This window comes from Mesoplodon mirus, assembly GCF_964341445.2.
Source record: "Mesoplodon mirus genome assembly, chromosome: 5".
NCBI lineage: Eukaryota > Metazoa > Chordata > Mammalia > Artiodactyla > Ziphiidae > Mesoplodon > Mesoplodon mirus.
Window position 1 is genome coordinate 118,782,371 of NC_138980.1, and position 21,304 is coordinate 118,803,674.

The 21,304-nt window shown below is 39.7% G+C and overlaps 1 protein-coding gene across 1 annotated transcript; it reads right to left on the reverse strand.

Annotated features, from left to right (window-relative positions):
* Positions 1-2,987: 2,987 nt before the first annotated feature.
* Positions 2,988-20,130, reverse strand: LOC309805398 (V-type proton ATPase subunit S1-like protein; the record flags this gene model as incomplete). The annotated part of the gene is given in 7 exon segments (XM_082623310.1): positions 2,988-3,327; positions 3,329-3,349; positions 8,222-8,462; positions 14,429-14,479; positions 19,710-19,759; positions 19,763-19,920; positions 20,118-20,130. Coding segments are annotated over 7 exon segments (816 nt in total). The 3' UTR covers positions 2,988-3,045.
* Between the last annotated feature and the right edge of the window lie 1,174 nt (positions 20,131-21,304).

Consider the following 21,304-nt stretch of genomic DNA (forward strand, 5'->3'; position numbering starts at 1 on the left):
ACCATGATGGCTCAAGTAAGGTCTTTTTTACACCAGAACTAGATCATTTATTATTATTATTATTATTATAATTATTAAGATAAATAAGTATTCCAATGGACTGTCTAGCCAAATCTACCATAGAACACTTTACCATTAATAAACATAACCTAACCTGATTAACACTCTGCCCTTCAGTCCCTTAAGGCTGCTCTGCTGCTATTTGACCCCTGCCACTCCAGGATCCCAGCTTCCCTATAAGACTAAGTGGAATCCTTAGTTCAAGGATAGCACCTCTTACCTTCACCCATAGACTACAGAGGACAGTTGCTGGAACACTTTTCAAAAATGCTAATACTATGTTCCCAATGTGTTTCTCAGTGCTATGACAAAAGGAGTATCCTCTGGTCCTTCACAGAGGAAAATAGTTATAAGGATGGAGAACAGGTCATACATGATAAATCCATTCCTATATCCCAATTTTCTAAGTTTAAATTTTTTTTTCTCCATAGTATACCAATAAATTTCTGGCCTATTTTATTTTGTGTCTGTCACTGTTGAGTTTCAGATTGTAATCAACCAACTGAGAAAACTGTTATAAATACTCCCAGCTGCTCAAACAACCACAATTAATCCAAAATCTGGTAAGAGAACCTATCTCAAAAGATTCAGCCTGATCTAAAATTATACACCTCACTCTCTGAGCTAGCACCTCCAGAATCCATTCACACATATATTCCCCAAGTCTTATTCTGCATAAATTAGCAAAACCTTGCAATTTTATTCTCCCATATTTAACTTCGCAATTGGTTCCCTGGGATATGCTAAAATATGACACTAATTGTCTAGAGGCATTGAGGAAAATGGGCAACGTAACTGTCTCTGATGAGGTCATCACAGGACCTTCAAGCAAGGCAAGAATCATTTCATCTCAGAGAGAATGCTTCTGCTAGCAAGAAAAACTTAATGGAGTTTGGGATTCAATATACCTTAAGTTGTCTAAATTCTCCCAACAGTTACCATTCCTATTTCAGTCTCCTTCTATTTTGAAACAAATGTTCTCATGTATATGTAAGAGACCTGGCAAGGCTGTGAATTCCACATGCAATGCAGTTTACCAATTTGCAGGATCAGACCTGTGTCTGATTTTCAACTATGTCAGCCCTTTGACAAGAGGTAAGAGATCCTTGCAGATCAGTTACAGAAACTCCCTGGATTTTTTTTTAACCATGCCTTGAGCTGTGAATTTAAAATCCTGAGCTATCATTTTCTTTCTGTAAACCCTCCAGCACAGTTAGAAAGAGCTAGCCTACCTTACAGGGTTACCACCATACCTAAGGTGACTATATACCCCAGTTTGCCTGGAGTCATCCCATTTATGTCTGTTATCTTAGAATGGTCAATGACACTCACTTTTACTTTCAAAAGTGTCCCAGCTTGAACAATAAATTATGTTGACCCTTCATGTACTTACAGCCTCTCACAGCAACCATTTATACCACCAGTGGACACTCAAAGCAACCACAATGAAAATTTCATTATGGAATAGCATGGGCTCTCAGTTTCCATCCTCTAATGCTAACCAAGTCCCCTCTAATTTTAAGCTAAACAGAGTCAGATAATCAATCCTAGATTCCCATTTTCTTGAGGGTGTGCTCCCTGCAATCATCTTTGGTACAAATAAGTACATAAATTAAGATTCTTAGCTGCAGGCTACAGAATCTACTCCAGGTATTAAAACAGAAAGGATGTAAATCAAGTACACTTCAATTAAAAAAAACAAAAAGGAATTCACTACAGACTAATAGGAGCTTACAGAATTCTGAGAGGGCTGCAACCAAATCTACATTCACAGCCAAGAATAATGCAGCCAAAAGAAATGTCCAACATGAGACTGTTTTATCAGAAATCCCCCAGTCATGATCAGTCACACTTGGCATCAAAGATGAGACTAGACTATAGACCCATCACCACAGCTGCCCAGAGGATCCGATTTCTCTGTGCATGACCCCCTATCTTGCATTGTTCTCAACTGCTTTCGAGGTTTTGTGCAGGGTATCTTAGTAGAACCTAGCTCATGTGTGAAACCCTAGTTAGGGAAATGCAATGTAGTTTTTACATATAAGATCTCTTTAACACAGAAGGCATACTAGTGAAGCTTTAGTGAGGATGCAGAGTGAGCCATTCTTCAGTATCTGCCAAGAACTGAAAAGGATTATGGGGAAATCCATGTGGAAGAAAATGGTTATAAGAAGATCAGTGGTGGTTCCAGAATTTCTTTAGGGAATGCTATCTCACTGGAAGGGGACTTGGAGATGTATCTGCATAGTACGCAAATTGTTTTTATTTAGCTTAGTTGTTCAAGTGGTACCTAGGAGAGCTGATGGAAGTCTAAATCAGACACACGAGGCAAGTCTTGGCACCACAATGAAATAAGAAAGGTAAGATACTGCCAAGACTATTATTGCTCCTTCAGAGACTGAATCGGGCTGCCTCTGAATAGCAAAGAAAAAGACAAGAATGCCCTTGAATAAAGTGTTCCACCATATTGACAGGAGTCTTCCCTAAACAGTTCTGTGAGAGAGAAAAAAAAGACTATTTTTTAAAACAAAATTGGGACATAACTTCTGAGAATGCAAACTATGTTACAAAATACTTTAAATTCTGAACTTCCAGATAACCTTATATTTATCATTTCTATATTTATCACATCCAAACTGACAAAGGCAAGGAAGACCAAGTGTGTTTTCCCTTCTTTATATTGCATCATTCTTTTTTTTGGGGGGGGGGGTCCCTAACTTGAAATATTCTTTTACTTTCAAGACACCTTGGGGCAGCAATCATATTTATCTCCATGGGATTCCTGAGATACCTTTATCATTGCTCCAAGTCTATCTAAGAAGGCCAGTGGATGTTCCAAAATGTATTCTTTGCATGTATTTCCTTTAAAAAAAGAAAATCAAGCCTTTTGGTGAAAATCTTCTATCACAAGTCAAACAGCACACAACAGGAACGCCTCCTTTCAGAGCCTATCGTGGACTTCCTGAGGAAGAGGGACCTGTGCTGTTAAACATAAATTTTGCAGATCTGTTGGCTTCTCAGTTCATAGCATCCGACTCCCTGGCTCCTCAGCAGCTCCTTCTCTTCTGATGCATCTCGAGCTTTCAACTGGCAGAAGTGAGCCGGAGAGGAGATGAAATCATAGTGCCAGTCCAGATAGCGCAGGTAGATGAGCATGTGCAGGGCATAGGCCAGCACCAGCAGCAGGATCTGGGACATTGCCAGGCTGATTGGAATGGCTGGTGAGAAGGAAGAGGTGCAGTTTCGGGCCTTGGCAAACTGTCCCCTCCTTAATGGTAAAGCCTTGGATCTGTCAGCAGAAAGAAAAGAGCTGAAGTGACATACTCTTTCCTCTGAAAATCTGCTTCACAGTTGGGCTAGGGGTCCTAGAGCCCTAATCAGTCAAATTTAAACACTGGGGCCATACTTGCTGAATAATTTAAACACATTATCTAACAAATGTGAGTGTGCTCTTGGGGACAGTGAAACTTAATTTTAAATCAAGACTGACCCAGAAACTCTGGGATACATGGTTGTCATAATTAAGTGGCCAGAGAAATTCAAGGCTCTGAAATAAAACCTCTTTTATCTGATCCTTAGTTCACCTAAAACCACGTCTGTTGTCTCTAAAATTCAAAGCCTACTCAAAATTTTATGTGTTAATATAAATTTCACAAAGAATATTAATTCTCACTTTCTCTGCCTTTGATTCTGTTGACAGGAAGTAGATAGGAAGAGTCTTTTAAGAGAAGATATGATTCCCAGTGACATAAAATATAGATAATAAAAGCTAACACTTATTGAAGATCTTTTTTTACATACCAGACACTACCTTAACTCATTTAATACTTACAAGAGCCTATGAATAAGTTACTATTTTATCCTAATTTATGAATGAGGAAACAGGCACAGAAAAGTTAAGTAACTTGCCCAGAGTCACACAGTATTAAGTACAATGAAGCTGTAATTCAAACCTTAGCAGTCTGGTTTCAGAGTCACTTCTCAGTTTACAACTCCATAACTCCTGGTATATTGTGTCTCTTTTTTCCCCCATCACTAACTAACTCTCTTTCTTTTTCAGTTGTACCATGTAGACTTGGTACTGTTTTTGGAAGAGCTCTATACCACTTGCAGTCTGCTCAGAGAATAGAAAGAAAAGCCTTCTCATATGTGCAATGAAGTGATTTAATTACTTGGAACTAGGAGAGGTTCAAATCGACAACTGGCCCCGTTATCTAAATACTATCACAATAAAGAAACAGGGGCTACAGAGTCTACAGAGTAATGATTCTAAATGAGAACAATCATTTGTAGAAGGCAGCTTCCACATTCAGCTGGCTTTTAGAATCTAACCCTACAGTGTCAACTCATTCAGTCACCTAGTTGGTTTTAAAAGGGTACATCAGAGGGCTTCCCTGGTGGCACAGTGGTTGAGAGTCCGCCTGCAGATGCAGGGGACACGGGTTCGTGCCCCGGTCTGGGAAGATCCCACATGCCGCGGAAAGGCTAGGCCCGTGAGCCATGGCCGCTGAGCCTGTGCATCCGGCACCTGTACTCCACAACGGGAGAGGCCACAACAATGAGAGGCCCGCATACCGCAAAAAAAAAAAAAAAAAAAAAGGTACATCAGAAAATTGAATTACCCATGAATGCTTTATTGAGGATTCATTTTTAAGACTTAGGTGGGCACTTTACCATGTTTCCATGCTAAAATGACTGTAGCCACCCATCATACCATAGACATTAGGGGCCTTGCTTGCCCAACTACCTGTGCTTAGACTGAAACAAAACAACTACTGAAGGAGACTCTTGGCCTGGCTTTTAGGATACTTGGCCTGCCCACTCTATGAAGAGGCAAAGTGGCCTTCTCTTCAGGCACTAGCCTGAAGAGTCAAGCTCCTCAATGACAAAAGATGGCCTCATTTGATGCTACAACTCCAGCCAAAGAGAATGTCCTCACACTGACTGCCACTTAACTCTTAAGATCTGACTGAGAACAATATCTGTGGAGGATGCCTGAGGGACACATTGTCTATCCATTTCTGGACTAGAGATTGCAAACACTCTGTATCTAGCCCACAGGTAAGTTTTGTCTGGCCCAGAGTTCTGAACATCCTGAAAACCTCCCCTAGGAATCTACATTTCTATCTTTAATTGAAAAGTCAGAAGATCCAGCAAGATTGGGCCTGCATTCCTACAAAGCAAAAATAAGCCGAAGTTTTATAAAATATACCTGTTGTGATGCCGGCTACATTTTGCCAAAGTCCCCAGCTGGCCCACCTGAGGCATGTGAGCTTTCACCTGAGGCACCCGAGTTTGCCATGCATGTGACATCACTCTATACTTTATTCCTAGAATAAACCAGATAGATCAGCAAAGCTGTAGATGTGGACTGCAGCCTTTTGTATGCATACCTTAACCCCCATCACCACCAGCACTACCTCTTCCCCGGACTGGGCTTGCTTCTGTATCTGTCCACATGAAGAGTGTTTTACAAGGTCCGCATCTGACACCCAGCGCCCCGTCCCCCATGAGGCTGCTGCTGAGGAGATTGTCCCGCATCGCACAACACCAGGGATGAACGTGCTCCTCACAAGCACATTCTCAGTAGTCTTATGAACCCCATGAACACGTAAAGGGTGATTCTTTCTTATGCTGGCTGCTCAAGAGCTTCAGAGCGAAATTACTGCACTGCTTCCAGCCAGGGCAGACACGTGGTTTCATGGTTTTGTGCACTAACTTCACTAGTGGTTTAGCTAATCTTTTCTTCCTTTTGTTTTCCTTAATCCCATGTCTTTCCATTTTTTTGGTTTATATTTTTTATTGTAAAATACACATAAAATCTACCATCTTATCCATTTTTAGGTGTACGGTTCAGGGGCATCAAGTATATTCACATCATTGTGCAACCATCACCACCATCCATCTCCAAAACTCTTTTCATCTTGCAAAACTGACACTCTGTACCAATTAAACACTAACTCTCCAGTCCCCTCTTCCCCCAGCCCCTAGCAACTGCCATTCTACTTTCTGTCTTCAAATGTGACTACTCTAGTACCTCATAAGTAGAATCATAAAAATATTTGTCCTTTTGTGTCTGGTTTATTTCACTTAGCATAATACCCTCAAGTTTCATTCATGCTGTTGCATTTATGTGAATTTCCTTCCTTTCTAAGGCTAAATGATATTTCATTGTATGTATATGATAGATTTTGTTTTTCAGTCATCCACTGATTGAAAAACCATAACTGACATTTGGGTTATGTCCATCTTTTGGCTGCTGTCAATAATGCTGCTATGAACATGGATGCACAAATATCTGTTCATGTCTCTGTTTTCAATTCTTTTAGGTATATAATCGGAAGTGGAATTATTGAATCACATGGTAATTCTATGTTTAAGTTTTTGAGGAACCACCATACTGTTTTCCATAGTGGCTGCACCATTTTACATTTCTACCAGCAATGTACAAGGGTTCTAATTTCTCCACATCCTTGCAACAGCTGTTATTTTCAGTTTGGGGGATTTTTTTTTTTTTTTTTTTTTTGCGTTACACAGGCCTCTCACTGTTGTGGCCTCTCCCGTTGCGGAGCACAGGGTCCGGACGCATAGGCTCAGCAGCCATGGCTCACGGGCCCAGCCGCTCCGCGGCATGTGGGATGCTCCCGGACCAGGGCACGAACCCGTGTCCCCTGCATCAGCAGGGGGACTCTCAACCACTGCGCCACCAGGGAAGCCCCCCTTTTTTTTTTTTTATAATAATCAACTTAATGGGTGTGAAGTGGTTTGCCCATTTTTCAAAGTTATTTTTCTTGAAGTATTTCTAATAAGTCATTGTAAGTCATTTCTGGAACAAGGTAGAGACATAAATCTCAATTCATCTGTTAGGCAAGATTATGTGTGAATTATTCCTTGTTTTCATTATTACCTCCTCATTGCCCTTTCCACCTACTTCTCTTTTAAAAGTGTGAAATAGATACAATATATACTTTATAAATATTACATAAATAGATATATACATGTATTATAAATTGTCTTTGGAGCCAGTCCACAATTCAAATTCTGCCTCTACCAGTTACCAATTATATCACTTTGAACAATTATGTAATCATCAGAGTTTCAGTCATCTCATTTGTAAAACAGGGATAATAACAGCTATCTTGCAGCATTATGATAAGTTTTGAAGACAAAATATGTAAAATAACTACAACAGTGCCAACATACAAAGAGGACTCATAAGTATTAGTTATTGTTAATCCATGCCTAACACGGTCCTGGGTGTTGCCACATATATATTAGGCCATGAATTCTTTACATCCATAAAGATAGGTCAGAAATCAAGAGGGTGGAGTAACTTGCCCAAGTGGCTGAAAAGTAATTCAAAACTATGTCTTTCGAACTCCAATATGCAAACTCCTTCCCTACCCCAAACTACCTCACCACACTTCTCCAAGCTGGGGGGAAGGGGAATAAATATATATTTATATATGGAAAAGATTGGGAAGAACCCATAAAAGGGACATGTAAAACCCTATTTCAGGGAGTTGGAAGAACAAGTTAAGCTTTTTTCACAGGTAAACAGGTCAGAGGAAGTTGACAGATGTCTCTCAGCCCGAGATTCTGTTGGTGAAAAGGAACTTCTTATGCCTCTATGCCTTTCCCCAAATACTTTCAAGAGGATCTTTAGGATATTTTTGACTCCCTGGCTGACAGTTCCATTCCTATGCTAAATGCCAAAGCTGTCACTCACACTTCAGATGTACTTCTTATCTGCCCTGATAGGATCACTGCTCCTCTCCCTGAAGGAAATAAAATAATTGTCCGACAATTCCTCTCCCCAGAAGGGCCTCTTGCTCCAGGAAGTGTCAGTCACTGGGCTCATGCCACAGCTTCACTCTGGCTTACATTGCTGGCATTCCTCACTGATAATTATTAGTGACTGGATAAACCTTTATATAAAAGAAAGTCCTTGTGGGGGGCAGGGGGGATCACTGTGCAGGAAGAGGAAATACTTGATCCTATTCTATTTCATACCTTAGAAGATAAAGAACATAATTCATACCAATATAATTTTAAAGATATCTACTCCTCTCTTTTCCTTAAACATCTATGTTTTCAAACAAACAGAATTTCTTTGGCACCAAACACACAGGTGCATTGAGCATATGCTTTAGTTTATTACCTGGAAATCAACAAAAGTGACATCCCACAGGCTTGACATATCATTGGTGTCTCTGGGCAACAAAAGGGCATCATACCGCTGCAGGCTGCTGACGCGCTGGCAGTGGTAGGAGTAACTTGACGGAGCAAATTTGCCAGTTGCATTAAAAGCTGCTGGAATTGAATTATTGAAAATAACCTCGACTCGGTGCAAACTAAACCAGCTCTGGATGGACAACTTGTTGTAAATGGTAAGCGTGAATCTGACAATGATTATAAAACAGTATTACCCCCAAAGCACTTTTACATTTGCTGATGCAGGACACTGTTGACGAACAGTACAACTGCGCCCTCTTTTGTCAGGTAGTAGAACCGGCTCAGAGAGAGGCTTTTACTTTCTAGTTCTGAACAAGAGCCTCCTGATGGGTGGGAATGAAAGCAAGTAACAGGAGAACCCCCCAAAGTGAGCAATACAAATTCCTACAAAAGGAAAAACACAAAAAGCTTGGGGATTTTTTTCTTTTTTTTTAATTAAAATAATTTTATTATTGCAAAAAAACTGAGAAAAACTAAATGGACAATAATATAGAAGTAGCTAAATAAATAATGGTCAAAAATAAAAGTAATAGCTCTTATTATGTGTCAAGCATCTCTCTAAATTCTTTATATTTTATTTAATCTTCACTACAACACCATGAGATAGAGAATATTATTAACCTCATTTTGCAGATGAGGAATCTAAGATACAAAGGGGTTAAGTAACTAACTTGTGCAAGTTTACTCAAAGAGTAAGCACTGGAGCTGGGCTTAGAATCCCATCTGAGACCAGAGCCCTTACTCTTAGCCATTTTGGAATCGAATATTCTCTAGCAATAAAAAAGTTATAATATGCATATGTCATGATCACCTTTTTCATTAAAAATGTGTGACTGCATAGAAAAAAATTCTGGAAAGATAGAGATCAAAATGTTAATACGATTACCCATTTTGTTATACACCTGAAACTAACACAACATTGTAAATCAACTATATTTCAATTTTTTAAAATGGAAAAAAGAAAAAGAAAGCAGCTGAGATCAGTATAGCTCAGGGTGAAAGCTTGGGTTTTGATCCTGGCTCTGCCCACCTGTAGGTTATGTTCCTGCTCCTTTTGGGAAGAGCATCTTGGTGTGTATAGGGCTGACCCTCTCCCCTCTCAGTGAAGTCTCCCGGGCCCTGCCAATCAGTGTATTGCGGCCCTTTAGTCACTGTGACCGGTTTAGAGAGAGGCATATGCTCCAGGTATATGGGTCAATAAGATGTAAGCTGTGCTATAGCTATCAAGCAACAGAGTTCTTTTATGTTGCTTAAGTGGATAACTGTCAGCTGGCCACCATCTTTCCAGCCTGAGAATGAAACTGACACAAGGACAGCAGAGCCAAGAGATGGAGAAAGATGCTGCCCTGGTGAGGTAAGTCAAGTGTCTGAAGCTAACACTTTCAATTCTATTAATCAGTTACCTTTTGACTTTATGCAGCCAAAAGAGTTCTCACAAATACAGCTCTTATTAGTGGTATGGTAAGTGTTGTTAAACAACCTAACTGGGCCTTACTTTCCTCATCTGTAAAATAGGTTGTGTTTGTTTAAATAGAGTGCTCTGTGCTGGCCTGGTGTTATAAAACATTCGTTGTTATCTGGGACAGCCCCTGCTCACCCTGGGCTCCTGACTCAGATACAGAAAGGTTTTCTGAGGGGTGCAATTGAGTCTGGCCACCCCCGCCCACTGCAACAAACCACTGAGAATGCTGAAGGCCAGAAGGATGGAGGTTGTGGACATCTCAGATCTGGACTCTGGAGCCAGCTGTTCCAGAGGGCAATGGGAGAGACAAACCATTCCCAGAAAGGGCAGGCTGACTCTGGATTCCCTGGCAGTGACTTCTGTTGTGGTCAGGGCTGGGGTGGAGCCTGCCACATTGTTTGCAGCCCTGTTTCAGAAAATGGCCTGAGACTGAGGCTGTTCTGACACAGCCTCAGTGAGGTGGGAACATTAATGCACCAATGGAACTGCTCGAAAAAATCCTTCCTGGTGAAAACACCAGGTCGTTTTGCCAAACAGCTGTCCAGCCCACAGGGTTTTTGGTTCTGTGTCTCTTGGCCCACTTGAGGGCAGGAATGGCACACCCATGGGCCTGGGGGACATGACACCCTCTGCCCCGGCCTCTCAAACCTGTGCTGGTTCCTGGAGCAGAGCCTGACCAAGGATTTGTGGGTGAGTGATTTTTTTAAGAAAATCCCAGGAGGACAGGAGAGGAAAGATGTGAAACAGGCGGAGGGAGGGGAGAACAAGTAAGGGTGTGCATCCAGCAGGGTCCCTGGAGGGTGACTTTGGCTCTGTCCTGCTGGGATATCTGGAAACGCCTGTTGGTTAGGGCTGCCCTGGGGGATGTCTGGCCCTCTGGCGGACATGCAGGCAAAGGGTGCTCCAGCAGCCCAGGAGAGCCCTTGGCAATCACACAGGTGCCTGTTGTTAAACAAGGAGAGGGAGGGAGGGAAGTAGATGGAGCAGCTCAGTGCCTACTTCTGTTCCTGCCCTTCCAAGTTGCTCTTTTAAAAGGATACGTTGGAAAAGTCAGACATAAAAGGTCATACGTTGTATGATCCCATTTATATGAAATGTCCAGAACAGGCAAATCCAGAGACAGAAAGCAGACTGGTGGTTGCCAGGGGCTAGGAGGGGGAATGGGGAGTGACTGCTAAGGGGTAGGGAGTTTCCTTTTGGAGTGACAAAATGCTCTGGAACTACACAGAGGTGATGGTTGTACAATACTGTGAATGTACTAAGTGCCACAGACGTGAACACTTTAAAATGGTAACTTTTATGTTATGTAACTTTTGCCACAATAAAAAAAAGTATAAATAGAAAAAACAAATGTTAATTGTGATGACCATTGGTGGTTGGATTATGAATGATTTTCATTTTCTTTTTATAGCTCAGTATTTTCCAATCTTTCTGTTTTCAACAGATATATATAACCTTGTCTTAGTTTGGGCTCCTACAGCAGACTCTGAGACAAGGATGTGAATACAAGCATCTTGTGGAGGTGATCCCAAATTTATTGGGGAATTTAGTCATTCAAAAAATGTAGAGGACTTCCCTGTTGGTGCAGTGGTTGAGAGTCCGCCTGCCGATGCAGGGGACACGGGTTCGTGCCCTGGTCCGGGAAGATCCCACATGCCGCAGAGCGGCTGGGCCTGTGAGCCATGGCCGCTGAGCCTGCGCATCCGGAGCCTGTGCTCCGCCACGGGAGAGGCCACAACAGTGAGAGGCCCACGTACCACAAAAAAAAAAAGAAAAAATGTAGAATATCATATGACATTTGTCTTTCTCTTTCTGACTTACTTCACTTAGTATGATAATCTCTAGGTCCATCCATGTTGCTGCAAATGACATTATTTCATTCTTTTTTATGGCTGAGTAGTATTCTATTGTTTTTTTTTTAAATGGGGTACAGTTGTTTTACAATGTTGTGTTAGTTTCTACTGTACAGAAAAGTGAGGTAGAATTCCCTGTGTTATACAGCAGGTTCTCATTAATTATCTATTTTATACATATTAGTGTATATATGTCAATCCCAATCTCCCAATTCATCCCACCCCTCCTTTTTCCCCCCTTGGTGTCCATACATTTGTTCTCTACATCTGTGTCTCTATTTCTGCCTTGCAAACTGGTTCATCTGTACCATTTTTGTAGATTCCACATATATGTGTTAATATACGATATTTGTTTTTCTCTTTCTGACTTACTTTACTCTGTATGACAGTCTCTAGGTCCATCCACAACTCTACAAATGCTCACTTATATGTGGAATCTAAAAACTGATACAAAACAGAAACAGACTTAACAGACATAAAAAACAAACTTATGGTTACCAAAGGGGAAGGGGTGGGGAGGGATAAATTAGGAGTTTGGGATTAGCAGATACAAACTACTATATATATAATAAATAAACAACAAGATCCTACTGTATAGCACAGGGAACTATATTCAGTGTCCTGAAATAAACCATAATGGAAAAGAATATGAAAAAGAATATATATATACACACACATATATGTGTGTGTGTATAACTGAATCACTTTGCTGTACAAAACTTATACAGCATTGTAAATGAACTATAGTTGAAGTATACTTCTATTAAAAAAATTTTTTAATGAAGTATTGCAAATAAAAACAAACAAAAGTATGTAGAAGAGAGAGAAGAGAAATGACAGAAGAATGGAAGGCAGCCCCAAAGGACAAAGGTAAGCAAGTTTCCACCATGAGCGACGGGGGCTTAATGCCCACAGGGAATCCTGGGAGACAGCGTAGAACACACACCTCTGAGTTATCTCACCCGAGGGTGAGGGAGCTAGGATATTTACAGACTTCTTTCAGTCATTGCTGGGGTACAGATGGGAGGCAGTGGGCTCCTTTGGCCAGAGAAAGCTTTTAGGCAAAGAAAGGCTGGCAGTTGAAAGTTGAGCTGGTGGGGACTTCCCTGGGGGTCCAGTGGTATAGAATCCACCTTCCAATGCAGGGGATGCAGGTTTGATCCCTGGTCAGGGAACTAAGACCCCACAAGTCATGGAGCAACTAAGCCCGTGCGCCACAACTACTGAACTCACACGCCTCAACTACAGCCCGCGTACCACAAACCACAGAGCCCACGCACCCTGGAACCTGTGCTCCACAACTAAAGAGAGAAAACCTGCATTCCTCAACTAGAGAGAAGCCCACACACCGCAATGCAAGATCCCGCATGCTGCAACTAACACCTGACGCAGCCAAAAATAAATAAATAAATGATAAATAAATCTTTAAATAAATTAATTAATAAAAAAAAAAGTTGAGCTGGTGGACTATAGTGCTCTCAAATGGAAATGCCCAAGAGGATATAGACAAGGTACGCTGACAATGTCAGCCACATAGCTTTATCATCAGAAAAAATAATAATCAAAAAGCTACTTTCCTCTAGGGAAAAAATTTTTAAAAGGTGCTATTTGAATCAAAACTATTCCCCATTCCTATATCAAACAGGTATGTATATGTGTCTGGTCACCTTGTGAGATTCTATAAAGTGCCTCTGAAAGATGATGGCATGTATGTTCTAAATTATGACCAGTGAAACACTCGTATCCAATGATATGTAGGCACATGTTGAGGAAAGAGCTTTCCAAGGTTAAACATAGGAAATGCTAGGTTAGAGGCAAAAAAAGAAAGAAAGGGGGACTGGAGACAAGACGGCAGAGTAGAAGGACTTGAGCTCATCTCCTCTTACAAAAACACCAAAATCACAACTAACTGCTGAACAACCATCAACAACAAGAAAAGACAAGAAATGCTAGGTTAATCAAAGTCACCAAGTGCAGCAATCTTCCTTAAGAGCGCGTCTTCACAGAAACTTCAATATACAGATTTATACCGTGAATCTCCAAGAGGACACACTGTGCAGTCTTTCTCAAACACGTTTGACCACAGGACCCCTTTTCTGGAAATATTATAAACATTTACACAGAGCAAAAGTGTTCCATAGAACACAGCTTAGGAAAGACTGCCCTAGCACATCCTTCTGTTTTTTCAAGAAATGTTAAAGACACGGCTGCTTATCTCCACTAAAAGGTTGCTTCTACAGGAAAGGAAACATTATATTTTTATAAGAAAAAAATTTTTAATGCCTTCAAATTGCTCCCCACCCCTGGAGCAGTTCCTAACTGCTTGGATAAGCCAATGTTGGCAGATGCATTATTCCATACATAAACACAGAAAAATGCAGGCTTATGTTGATTGTCTGCTGGGGAATTCAGCTAACAGAGAATTTTTAGTTACAGTTAAATGATAAGTGTGACTCAGTTGTAAGGAGCTATACAGAAAATAACTTCAAACTAGAGCCTCAGTTTTAGAGCTTTAAACATATTTTATTCTTTGCTCAGAGGAAAGAGGTATCACATTCTCGGTTCATGTATTTTCTAGGTCGCTAAAGGAAGAAGGAAAAAGTATAGTTGCTTTGGTAGAAACTAAAGAAAGTATTACTATAGGATTCCATCATAACATCACTGAATTTTCAGTGTAATTAGATAAATGTGGCATTTCATGTGTCACAATACTGGGCACACAGCAGTCCCATGATACTTCCATGTTGAATGAATAAATTATATGGAGCTAATCTGAAGTGCTGAACCTATGACATTCCAAAGTGCTATCCATACCTACCTTATATCAATACCTCTGGGATTTTCAGTATCACCAAACTTCAGAGACAACCTTAGAAAACAGAAACACAGTCCATCAAAATAGGAATAACCCTTACTCCACACTATACTCAAAAATTACCTCCAAATGGATCACAGGTCTAAATGTAACAACTAAAACTATAAAACACATAGAAGAAACATAAAATAACATTTGTGCAATCTTGGGGTAAGAAACACCTTCTTGAAAAAATGTAAAAGTGTGAACTATAAAAGAAAAAACTGATAAATTGCACTTTATCTAATTTTAAAAACTTTTGCTCTTCAAAAGATACTGTTAAGAAAATGAAAAAGGCAAGTCACAGAATGGGAGAAAATATTCACAACACATATACACAAAGAATTTGTATCTGAAATACAGCAAACAGCACTAACAACTCAATAATAAGGAGACAGCCCAACTTTAAAGTGTTCAAAAGACATGCACTTCACAAAGGAAGATATACAAATAACCAGTAAGTACATAAAAAGATGTCAATATCATTAGTCATTAGTCTAATTAGTCAAGCAAATATAAAATGAAACCACAATAAGATGCCATGGTACAGTAATCGGTATGGTTAAAACTTTAAAAAAAAAAAAACACTCTTAAGCTTTTAGTATCTATATTTGTTCACATTTTTTGGAACATTAACACAAGATTTCCTGGAGGGGAGATAGATTATCACTAACCCAGAGCAATAACCACATTGGTTCCCCTTTTAGCCCAATTCTTCCCCTGCTGAAAGCCAGATGCCATCCTGCACATACTGGGATTTACAACACAGGTAAGGAACACTAAAATTATGAACCTGGGAGCTCATATAGGAGACAGTGGTTCCTCCTTCAACTCCTGAGAGAAGGGAGAAAGACATTTACTTCTTTAGTGTCAGAAATTTTCCTTGGAAAAATAAAAGTGTATGAGTTTTATTAGCCTTTGGATGGGAGCAAACAGCTCACCATAAAGGAAACAAATGGGTGCATGTCTAATACCCATGGAGGTAAATAAAGTCTCCAAGGAGACGATAAGAAGCTTCTCTGGGTTTCCAAGCCCTGGAATATCTCGATGGTGCTGAGTTTCATTACTCCTTGACATGTAATCACATTCCTCTGAGGAGGTACATCTCTTACTAACTCCAAGGCTTATCTTTTAACCCAGGTCCGAGCAAAATTTGTTTAGAAATTGCTAGCCATACAAAAACATAATAATATTTTCTCTGTAGTCCCAAACTGATCATACCTTATGTTGGTAAGGATGTGAAGTAGCTGGAACTCTCATACAACGCTGGTTGAAAGGTAAACGCTACAACCACTTTAAAAAACCATTTGGCAGTTTCTTAATAAACTAAACATACACATACCATATGATCTAGCCAATACTCCTAGGTATTCACCTAAGAGAAATGAAAATATATGCTCCTATAAAGACTAGTACATGAATATTTACAGCAACTTTATTTGGAAAGTTATCTAAAAACTGGAGGAAAAAACAAATTTCCATCAAGATAAATAAGTTGTGATATATCCATACAAAGGAATACTTACTACTCATCAGTAAAAAGAAATACACCTTTGACACATGCAACAATGTAGAAGAATATCAAAATCATTATACTAAGTGAAGGAAGCTAAACTAAAAAAGAGTGTACACTATATGATTATAGTTATATAAAATTCTAGAAAATGCAAACTAATCTATAACAATAGGAAGCAGAACAGTGGTTACCTAGAAAGGTGGGAATGGCAGAGGGATGGATTACAAGGGGGCACAAAGAAACCTCTGAGTGTGATGAAAATGTTTGCTGTCTTGCTTGCAATGATGGTTTCACAGGTATAAACGTATGTCAAAACTGACCAAATTGTATACCTGAAATATGTGCAGTTTATTATATTTCATTTAAATTTCAATAAGGTTGAAAAATAAGAATGATGAAAAGCTAAATACAATTGAAATGGGAAAATGTGAGAAATTTAAATATATAAAGGATGACGCTGATATGTGACATTATAATGTCTTGAAGTTATAACACCTCAATATACATTATAAAAACAAAAAAGCCAAAGTAGATGGTTATAAAATGTCCAATTACAAATTTGAAAAAAATCACACAATATAATCTCATCAATTTGGTCCCACTTATCAAGAAATAGAAATGTCAGTGACTGAGCTCGTTTATCTTACTACTACTTATGGAGAAAGGGAAGGAGTATTTACAAAATTAACCATATTAATAAGATTGCTAAAAGAAATATCTTTATTTCCTAACATCATAAGCTTAGATACCTTAGAAGCACTCATTTACAAACACTTTATAAGCTAATTTACTCAGTAAAGCAAGTTTTCAAGGGGATTTTTCTCTAACAATATTCTGATAATGTTACAAATTACTGAAAATACTTTAAAGAAATGAAGTGCATTTCTTGGATTGTACTTTATAAATTTGACTGGTCACTTACTCTAACAGAAGTTCTCTAGTTCTTCCAAGGAATCAGAATAGCTTAGTTACCCACAAATTGGCTCTCCAGCTAATGAACTGAAGCTCCAAGCAAAGCCACGGTGCGCCCACCCGAATCTCTGGTGGAGCAGCTCAATGGCCTCCATGCTTCTGATGTCCCAGGAGCTTTCTCCAGCGGTCCTGGTTTCAATGAAAGCTGTTAACGTGCTCTGCTGTGGAGTAAAGAACATGAGGCCCAATTTAACAAAGCAAATTCAGCAATCATTCAGTGAGATTTTTTTATGTGCCAAGCACTGCACCACATGCTGCACCATAAAGGGGAAATACAACCTAGGGAGTCACTCAAAAAAGAGCTTCATTTACTTTTCCAAGCACCCTACCCTCCCATGTTTAAAACAGATTCTGAATTCTTGAGACTTTAATTGCCTAAATTCAAAATACACACAGATGCTGGGATTATGCTCTGTTTGTAAGGCTTTCACTATTTAAAAAGACTTCTGTAGCAAATCTGTCTGCCAACAATTTGCCTTTCCCTGAACATTTTGTTTCCAAGCACTAAAATATGGTCATTTTTTAAAAATCTGTGCTTTTGACCTTACATGGTTATGTCTTAGCTTGGGTTTGTTCTTTCCGCAACTCCCTTTCTGGTTCTTGAATATAAGATTTCCTTGCCAGCACAACAAAGGCATCTCACTAATCTATGCAATTCACAGGAATCAGGGACAGTCTCAGCAGCTGGTCCTTGAACGCTTCACATCCTGGGAAGCCTTCCCCTCATGCCCTTGGGTGGGCTCTCCAGGATGCCTGCACACTCACCTGAGCAGGACTCCAAAAGGTGGATGATACATGCTCAGAACTCACCCACTAGAATTCTTGGGCAGTGACAAAGAAAAAGAAAAATCATTAATTTGTGTATTATGAAAACCAAAGGTTCCTTAGGCCTCTCTACCAGGTAACTAGACACTATTTTACTCTAGTTGACATTAGTATCTTATACTTTGAGTAGCACTTGGCAAAGTTCTCATGCATACATTTCCTCATTTGATTTTCACACTGCAATGAGACAGGGCCAAGAGAGAGGAGGGAAAATGGCATTGTTAAAGATGTTTTAGACCCCAGCTCTATTACCATACAGGCTGTATGATCTTAGCAAGTTTCCTAACCTCACGAGCTTTGATTTCTTCACCTGAAACACCGATGATAACTGTACCTGTGACTCAGGGACTTAACTCGCAATAGCATTGTGAGGAATAACAGATAATATACCTGTGAAGTCCTCACAAGGTGCCTGGCCAATTCCAAGTGCTCCAGTCCTGTTAGCTGCTAGTAATAGATGCCACCATCTCCATCACACACACCATGATGATCTTAGAGTGGCTCCTGTTTATAAAGTCACAGAGCTCAATGGCAGAAGTGGGCCTAGAAGCTAAGTTTTCATTCTTTCTGTCTCTAGGTTCCCAGTGATAATCAAGGTTTCTAAAGTCCAGCAAAAAGCTGTGGTGCCCTGATCTTCCTCACAAATTCCCTGGGGTCAGGATAAATGGAATCAAAGAGGGCCAGTCAGCCATGGACAGGCAAGACTATCCCCAGGCAATCAGCCTCTCTCCCTGCAGCTGACCACAAATAAAGAGCACTGTAGGGAATTAATTAGAGGCTGAGGAAAAAGTCCTGAGCTTTCAGCAATGTTGGAGTCTCTTTGATAGTTATGCTGTAACAGAATAAACAAATCCGGGAGGACTCTGGATTTTGCTTACAATTCCCTAGCTCTCTGATAAGAGATAGTCATTGTGAATAGCAACATACTTACTAAAACTTGTAATGTAACTTGTAAGCATACATGAATATAATCCATTTTTTACCCATCATCAAGAATTTTTAAATGAGAAGTTAAGAAATAAAAAAGTGTTTCCACCAAAGTATATAAGAATAATACAGAGAAACACTCACACACACACACACACAAACACAGAGCATGTTATGGTTTATACAAAGCATTCTAAACCAGGCCAGAACAAATGCAGAGAATCTTCCAAAAGCCTCCATTATGCCAACAAATGTTGAAAGCAAGGAGCTTTATAGAAAGCAAGTGGGACATGCCAGACTTCCTCCCTCTGGACCAAAACAAATACAAGCAAAAAATATCTGCTTGGATGGCTGAAAAGCAGAGAAAGGCACTGGAAATTGACTTCCTCTTCGAAAGGGATAGTTGTTTAATCTGCTTATCTCAAGTCAAAAATAATTATTCTAATCATCTTTTAAATGTCCTAAAGAATTCTCTGAAATCTGGCCATTCAAAGTTACCCTTGCACATTTGCAAACAGGCAATGTTCCATAACTTCAGAACACTTCCTAGAATCAAATATCTGCCCTGACTAGATGGAGTCAGCTTTCTTTGTTTCACCCACTAGAATATGTATGATTCTGCTCACCGATATGCTATTTCCTTCCTGCTGGGACAAAAGTAGTTTGACACCTCACATTTGGAGTTGACAGAGAGCCTGGAATCCTTTCTCTTTTTCAGAACGAGTTTGGGAAACTTCATTTTCAGAATCCTGAACTTCCACAAAGTATTATAGCAATTAGCTAAAGTGTTCAGAAGAAAATTACTGGGAAAAAAATAAGAAATTAAAAAAATTAATTTCTGACTTGTTCTTTCATTTTAGACATTAGACGTTTCCTCAGAAATGTATGTCAGGGTCATGTACAAAGGAGCCTACTTCTACTTTCCGAAATGACAGAAAACTGGACCACCCAGTTAAAAGGCTACACTCACCCTAAGGGCTTGCTCCAGCAAAGCAGTCAACTTACATGGCACTTCCTTCACTGCAATTTGAGTTGCCAGAGTCCACTGTTGCCTTCTAGCCAATGGTTTCATCTGTAAGGTCCAGCCAGGTCTGATTCTTAAATTTAATTGTTATTCTTTTGGCCCAAAAGAGAATGCAGGGAATTCCATCCACGGAGACATTAACCGGGCTATGATGGCTGAATGCATTCCAAGGTTCTTTTTCTAAATCTTTGTCTGCTCAGATTGTAGTTGAGAGCCTAATTAACCAAATAAATGAAATTTAAGATAGGAATTTGTATCCATGGTACAAAAGGCTTCTTGGAAGTAAAAGAGCCAATTCAAAACCTGTTGAAACTCTGCTAGCTTCAGAGTCCATGCTATTGTGGGGAAAAGATGGGTGGACCTATCAAGCCTAAAAATGATAGGTATACCTGAGAGGCACATGAACCCAGTTCCACAAAGCACCAAAAATGTAAAGGACCAAATTATAAAAACAAACAAACCAAAAACCAACTTTGAAAGTAATAATATTAGCAATAATGACTTTAAAAAGTCACCAGTCACCATGCTGAGGGAGGAAGAGGGGATAAATAGGTGGAGTGCACCAGATTTTTAGGGCCGTGAAACTATTAGTCTGTATAGTACTGTAATAGTAGATAGATATCATTATACATTTGTAAAAACCCATAAAATATGCGACACGAAGAATGAATGCTAATGTAAACTATGGACTTTAGTTAATAATGTATCAGTAGTGGATTACCAGTTTTAACAAATGCATCACACTAATGAAAGATTTTAAATACAGGGGAAATTAGCAGGGGTGGGGGCTGCAGACTGGAGAGGTATATGGGAATATTCTGTAGTTGTGGTCAATTTTTTCTGTAAACCTAAAACTACTAAAAAAAAAAGTCTATTAATTTTTTTAAAAAATTCACCATGCCTTGAAACTAATGGCGGTAATCTTTTCAAAAAATAATATCATAAGAACCCAAATAATTCAGAACTTTAAATAAATTCATTAATATGTTAAACAAAGAAAACAAGAGGTTTCTGAAAATCAAGCGTAATTCTCCAGACCATTAATGTCCAACAGAACTTCCTGTGATATTGGCTATTATGCACTGGAAATGTAGCCAGTACAATTGAGGAGCTTAATTTTTAATTTTACTTAACATTATCCAATTTGAATTTAAATTTAAATAGTGGCATGTGGCTAGTGTCTACTTTCTGGACAGTGTAGTTCCAGGTCATTTAATATACATAAACTAGCAAGGTATTCTAACCTTATTCTTTTTTTTTTTTTTTTTTTTTTTTTTGCGGTATGCGGGCCTCTCACTGTTGTGGCCTCCCCCGTTGTGGAGCACAGGCTCCGGATGCGCAGGCCCAGCGGCCATGGCTCACGGGCCCAGCCGCTCCGCGGCATATGGGATCCTCCCAGACCGGGGCACGAACCCGTATCCCCTGCATCGGCAGGCGGACTCTCAACCACTGCGCCACCAGGGAGGCCCTAACCTTATTCTAAATCTTATGAAACCTTTGCAGATTTCCAGGAAGCCCAAGACAATGCACTTCAGTATGTCACTCTGGAGATCATAAAGGTAGGTCTCTATCCAAA